This window comes from Monopterus albus, unplaced genomic scaffold (assembly GCF_001952655.1).
Source record: "Monopterus albus unplaced genomic scaffold, M_albus_1.0 scaffold211.1, whole genome shotgun sequence".
Lineage (NCBI taxonomy): Eukaryota > Metazoa > Chordata > Actinopteri > Synbranchiformes > Synbranchidae > Monopterus > Monopterus albus.
In genome coordinates this window covers 619,319-626,502 of record NW_018128091.1, presented here as the reverse complement: position 1 = coordinate 626,502, position 7,184 = coordinate 619,319, and the positions used below count along the sequence as shown (strand labels likewise).

Here is a 7,184-nt window from a genome sequence, read left to right as displayed (position 1 = left end):
CCCCTTTTTTTTCTCTTCTTTTTTAATGAACTCCACTATTGAGGGTAATGAATGTAACAAAAGCAGCTCAGATGTTGATTGATTGTGTAATAAGTGTTTCTGTCCATTTCAGCTGCGTATACTGTGGGATCCAACACACAGGATCCGTTTGTTGTTAATGTTGCATTATCCTTGGCTGCGGGCTCACTAGTGGTTTATCTTCTCCCAGAGTGTCAAGAATTTTATGTTTCTTAAAATCAGAGACTCAACAAGTGATGGAGGCTAACGTCAGCAGGACTTGACTCACACTGTGCCATTTCAGCTTTATTTACAGGAAGTAACCACTTGTTGAGTCTGTGTTTTTAATGGCCCTGATTCTAGCATATTCACACTCTCTGGGAATCTTACCTGAAAGTGAATGGGTTGTCTTCCAGTCCAGTAACTGGCAGAGTTAGCCAGGAACTTTACCACTTTCCTCTAAAACCACATTTATGTGAAAGTGGATGAACAGTGTTTCAACAGTAGCAGCTGCTGAAACACTGGACTATTTTCTGATTTCACCTGGAGGCTCTTCAGAATTTAATCAACCTGAATCCCTTTGAAACCTGCTCATTACAATTCTTACTACAATTTTAAAAAGCTGTTTTGATTCAGGTAGTGTGGCCATTTTAATGGAGCAGAAGCGTCTGATAACCTCTGATCCCTGATTTCTGTATCAGTTCTCAGCAGGAGTCGGGCATTAGCAACAGCATGTAGAGCCAACAGTAGTAGACATTAGGAAGGGATGTGAAATGTGACGATATATTCAGTATACTGGGAGATTATTTAGACAAATTTACCTGTGTAAGCCAACTATGGTTATGTTAGGCTATTGTGGGCAATGTTTCAGCTCAGTTAAATCAAATGAACTACTTTATGGCAAAATGGTGCGACAGTCTCATCTGCTTCTTATATGTTCATTTATCAGTTTTTTTTTTTCAAGAAAATATTTACAGTATATCAAAATATGCATCAATATCTCAGTATAAAATGTTTTCTACCATGGATCCACTATAATATAAGGTCAGTATTAGTATAAAATAATTTAAGGAGCACAATTAAAAAACTAATTATTGACCAAAGTGACTTTACAGAGAAGATTAAATGATTCAAAAATACAAAACGAAAATAAATAATATACAGAAATGTAAAGAAAGTTACATTTTATAACAGTTCTAGATGAGATATTACAAATGTTATATTCAGGATTATTTGGTCACTTCTATTTTTAATTAATGACAAAATAAACCACACAATAAGTTTTTCTACAAAACATGATAAAGAAGGGGAAACCCCCCAAACTGATGAATGAATTTAACATTAATATTGAAACTGAAGCTAATTGAAGCTTTCTTTAGCCTCAGTCTGGATGTAAAGCTTTGATCAAAATGTGGTTTTGACTGGTGATATTGTAAAAGTACTCGATGAAGGTTAGTTCATGCCCTTATTTCAGTATTTTTTATGCTTATTTGTCATAAAAATGCCACAAGATTTTCACTAGAAGAAATTGTGTTGTGTGTTACTAAGCAGTACTCAATCTGTGTGTTCAGAACAAATGAAATAAATGGTTTTCATTCTACAGACATGTTATTTTGGACAAACAGGGGCCCCCTACGACTTCACATACAGCCCACTGTGTATATTAACTAGGTTTTAGAAGTGACACTTGAGGTGATTCATGACTGACATGAATTTACTGGCAGGTGTGTGGCATTAGAGAAACTGAGCCCGTGGGCTTCCTAGGGCTGTTATACATGTATCCCTTGCTTATTAGCAGAGGTCATGAGAATATAGAGCTTGTGATCTTCTGCTGAGAAACTTTACGAGTTGTGTGAGCCTGTGCTGTCTCACAGGAGGTTATTGATTGTTCCTGTCTGCGGTGCAGGGAATCAGTCTGTTTCGGGTTTCAGGGAGATGCATTAAAATAGATTAGTGCTCTGTTTTTAGCAGCAGAGTGAGGCAGCAGTTAGCTAGACATTAAGAGAGAGGCCATATTGTAGACTGAAAGGTACCAGTTTGACTTTAGTACAGCTTCAAAAATATAAGTGTACAAGTGCAGTAGAAAAAACCAGTCTACTAAGGCTGCAACTAGCCATTAATTTGACAATTACTGGTTTATTTATCTATACAATGTAAGTGAATAGTGAAAATTGCCCATACACGTCACACACATCAATGTGCACACGTTTATAGCTGTACCATGCGATTCAGTGAGTAGGGGTCTCTCTCCCCCTCTCTTCCCTCCTCTCCTGCTCTGTCTGTAATCACCTATTCTTGGAGCTTTTTTCCAATTGCCTCATCGGAAAACCATGCGGAGAGGGATGGCCGATCCACAGTGATTGAACAGTTCTGCTCGCAATTTAACTCCATCTGATAGGGGTTAGCGAGACCTCTCTCACAATGTTCCTCTCTGACTGGGACTGACTGCGGAGAGGTGTATCAGTTAAAACAAACTCTGCACCAAGACTTGACTGTTTTGGCGCAGCAAACTAAACACAAAATAGACTAAATATATAGAAGACATTTGCGGTGGTGTTGGTTTTGATATAAGGGTTAAAAGAGGATTTTCTTCCTGCTATATTTGAGACTTTCACCTTATTAACCAAGAAGCTGTGGCTGTTGAACAAGTTTGCTGTGTATAAGGTCTAAATCAAGTTAGATTTAACTTAGCGCTTTGTGATATGCTCTTAGGAACCTGACTAATCATTCACCAATTTTTAACTCTGTAAATATCTAGTCCTTCATGTCGTGCTCAAGAAATGCTTGAGGTAATTTAGAAACTGAGTCTTCACTGTCTTGTGCTTTTAAATTGCATGCTGAAGTCTGCTTCAAAGTGCTTCTGTGTGCAAGTATGGTGCACTGCTGGCACAGCATGGTGACATTACTTCCTATTGTGATCCTTTGATACGTCTTCATGTTAATTGTACAGGCACCATGGTTTGCTTTGTCCAGGTGGTCTTGGATTCAGATTACAAGCTACTTTCATATCTGATTTTAAAATTTAACATGTGAACCACATATGATGTTGGCGTGTCTAGACGTGTCACTTCATGCTTCATGGTATGATCTCTAACATGAGAAGTGTAAATTACAGTCACGGTCCCATCTCTTGCTCTGTGTGCTATACTCTGAGGCAGAAAAGCCTTAAAAATAACCTCCCATGTGGCTGTGGAAAACTGCTCAGAGTTAAGCTGCCCACGAGTTTTGGTAAAGGATCAATTTTTGAGCTCGTTTCCAAGCCTCAGGCACCAGTGAATAAACAGGAAAGTGACCCCAGTTTAGCCTTAGACTTGTCCTGGAGAGTGTAAACTGCCTGACCTCAGGCCAAAGCATGGAATTGAATTGAAAATGGAGAAGAAGCTGTTTGAACCTTATCTGTGAAGAGAAGGAAGCACATAAATGCCAGTGGCAGATGGATTCTTTGTTTTATTTAACAACAGTACATGCTATAATGTGTTTTCATCTGGCTGCTGTCTCACCCTGATTTTCCCAACAGCTCTCTTCATTTATTTCCGAATCTTATCTTAAGATCCTATTGTATTATCTGCATTCCCAGGATTGAGATCGAGGACTCAGAGGCAGTGGGCATCTCCAATATCATCTCCAATCTTATCACCATGTTCCCGCGAAGTATTTTAACAGCACTGCCCAGTGACCTCTTCACCTCCTTCATCAACTGCCTCACGCTGCTCACCTGCTCATTCGGACGCAGTGCTGCCCTGGAGGAAGTGGTGAGTAACCTCTCACAACTCACAGCAGCTTCATGACATCCAACTAACAATCCTTGACTTCTGATTACAAATAAAATCAGATTTTTCCTAAGGTTTCCCACACTTTTATGGCTTTGTTTTTGTTTTTTCTTTTTTGTTAATTTACTAAAAGGTTCTTACATTTAAAAAATTATTTATAGACACACGTCGGATCATAAATGAACTGTGAAATACATGACAAAATTATTCAGCTAGTGATCAGCAGTGTCTTTATTTATTTTTCAAAATATTTTTAGAGTCTTGAAGAGGTGGAATTATGACCTCTCTGATTTATGTTGTGATTCCAGAATTGTGAATCGCTGGCCAAGCAGTCCTCAGTTTAAGACTTTATTACAGATGTTGGGGATGGCCACTGTAGTCTTGACGTTAATTTATAACAGGATCATATTAAATAGGATGAGGTGACATACAGTAGGTGTAGAAGTGTCAACAAAGCCTTGGGCTTTATGTTGTACCCATGTTCCACATCGCATTAGGCCTGAGTACAGCGTCTGTTTTGGGGCAGTGACCATTGTTCATTAACATGGATTTTTAGATTTGTGAAATACTGAATCTGTATGACACAAATGATACTCACTGAACATGATGAAAGAAGCCAGTTGAGGTGGTTCAGGCATCTGGTTAGGATGCCTCATGGATGCCTTCAATTGGAGGGTTTCCAGATACGACTAACTGGTAGGAGGCCCTGCGGTCGACCTGGAGTATGCTGCAGGGATTGTATATCTCATCTAGCCTGGTAATGCCTCTTGGTCCTCTGGGAGCTGAAGAACGTTGCTGGGGAGAGGGACATCTTGATTATTTCACCTAACCTGCTGCTACCGCAACTTGACTACAGATATGTGACAGAAAATGGATGAATGAGTGCATGGAGACTGATTGGTCTTAGGTGTCCAGTTTTTCATGATCAATTTAGAACTGCAGTGATGAGTCTTATTAATGCATTGGTTGATCAACTGAAATAGAACTGCAAAAGAACAGGGGCGCCTTGTGCTCACCATGTAACACTCCAAGTAGGTCCAGAAAACCTTGAGGTGCTCTTGAATATAACCCGTAACAACCAATTGGAAAAAAATCTTCAGGCACTCTTGGGTGGAGGAAGGACTATGTTTAAAAGCCTTTATTTAATTGAGCATCTGTGTAAAAACTCCCAACCGGTTTTCACCTCACCTGGACTTGATCAGGGCAGAAACATTAAAACAGAGTTTTTGCACTCTACTCTTTATAGATGATACCTCGGACGTAACACAGTTACAAACACTACAGAACAAACACCACATAGTCATCCAGGTACAAATATCATACAGAATTGAAATTCCATCAACATAATAATATAGCCCCCTCAGTATGAATAGTGTAAAGTTATTCTGAAAAGGGCTTTAATCTAAGAGTGCCTGCAGAAATGGTTTCACTTAGAAAATTAAACCGTTTTACTGATCAAAGAGTTGTTTTTGTCACTTTTCAACAGAAATGCCAAAAAAGCTTCTCTAATATAAAGATTCTTTTTAATCGTACATGACCGTAAAGTGGATGTCTCTGTGGTTTTGGATTGTTGGTCTGACTAACCAAGACATTTGAGGTTATGGGGAAATATTAGAGGTATTTTTCACTGTTGTATAGTTATTCACGTTTACTGTTTTACAGATATTTTATAGACTGTTTAATGGGGACAATCTGCTTATTTATCGATGATGAAAAGAACTATTGGTTGCAGCCCTGTGACAGTATTTCCATACAGCCTGGGTGAACAAGGCTGGGTTAATTGTTTCATTTGAGGGAAAATGTTGCATGTCAAAGTGAATGTCTTTTTTCAGTTGATAAAGTCTTTAGTGATGATAAGGCCTTTAAAATGACAACACCAAAGATCTGGATAGCCACATTATGAAAATTGTTGCTATATTATGCTGACAAGTATTTGCTCTGTTTCTTTTCTTGCACAGCTTGATAAAGATGACATGGTTTACATGGAGGCCTACGACAAGCTGCTGGAATCGTGGCTAACACTTGTGCAGGACGAGGAGCATTTTCCTCGTGGCTCTTTCGTCCAGCCAGCGATCCAGGTCTTCAACTCATATATTCAGTGTCATTTAGCTGCCCCGGATGGCACCCGGAACCTGGTGAGATTCTGCTCTACTGTATTCTTATTAACACATTTAATTGCAGTGGTATGTCACCACTTCTACGACTCTCCTCTTAGAATCCTGGGACTATTCATGCCCAGAGATTTTACACATTTATTTCCAGTCTAACACTGTGGCATACATGTATAACTTCTTTGCTCCTCTCTCCACTTTCTACACTCACCTCCCTACCCCTCAGTCAGTGAACGGCATCTCTTCTCATGATGAGGAAGAGATCAACGAGTTGCAGGAAGATGACAGAGAGCTGTTCTCAGACCAGCTGTCCAGTGTCGGCATGCTGGGTCGTGTGGCTGCTGACCACTGTGTCCCCCTGCTCACAAGGTCAATAACTCGTAAAAATTACCAGCTACTTGTCAATTTTCAAAGTTTTTGTATTTCCTCAGTGGCTCCAAAGTGCAATTAAAATGTGTGTTTCCAAGTTACAGCTCATTGATTTTCTTGCAGTATGTTTTTTGTTTGCAGCAGGGATTTAGTGTGATGTGGGCTGTTGGAGTTCATAGTGCAGCAGTTTTTGTTATCAATGCTGACCTCATCCCACAGCCTGCTGGAGGACCGGGTGACACGGCTGCACGGCCAGCTCCAGAGGACCCAGCAGCACCTCATGGCCTCATCTGATCCTGGCTCAGTGGACCGCAAAGTCTTGGACGACCTCTACGAGGACATCCACTGGCTCATACTGGTGTCAGGTCAGCAGCTGGACATAAAACTTAGTTTGTATATTTTACCTTTCACAAAACAGATTTTGGTGCAGTCTGGTCTCCTTAAAGATTTGTAGCACAGATGCCATTCATTTTTGATGTGGAAGACATAATTGTTTCCTCACTGATGTTCCCTTTGCATTTTAATGTTTCTCATTACACTCGTGTTTCTGTCCTCGGGATTGTATTGTTTATTTCGAGTTCATTTCATCACACTCACTGCATAGATTAGATGTGGCATTTATTATCCCTGCATCACACTGTGTATAAGTAATAAGGTATGAGATGTGTATAAATTAAAATGAGTGGCTTTTAGTGTGTGCACACAAACAGGCAGAATAAACTACTTAGTGACAGTAGTGATTAGTTGCAGTTTAATGATGACTAATAATTAGGAACTGAAGACAAAAATAAACAATATAATTACACACAAAAAATAGACACGTGCAACTTTATTCCTAAACAGTAAGCTGACATTTCAGCAACCATGCACACTCTCCAGGGTATCTCCTAGCAGACGACCCTCGGGGTGAAACGCCATTGATCCCGTCAGAGGTGAT

General features: G+C 39.8%; 1 protein-coding gene across 1 annotated transcript in view; it reads left to right on the top strand.

The window, feature by feature from the left end:
• Positions 1–7,184, top strand: part of xpo4 (exportin 4) — a 61,299-nt gene that overhangs the window by 39,392 nt on the left and 14,723 nt on the right. Inside the window, exons 9-13 of the mRNA XM_020618900.1 lie at positions 3,575–3,749; positions 5,726–5,902; positions 6,105–6,247; positions 6,467–6,612; positions 7,127–7,184. Coding sequence (XP_020474556.1) covers positions 3,575–3,749; positions 5,726–5,902; positions 6,105–6,247; positions 6,467–6,612; positions 7,127–7,184 — 699 coding nt within the window. The remainder of the gene's footprint in view (positions 1–3,574; positions 3,750–5,725; positions 5,903–6,104; positions 6,248–6,466; positions 6,613–7,126) is intronic.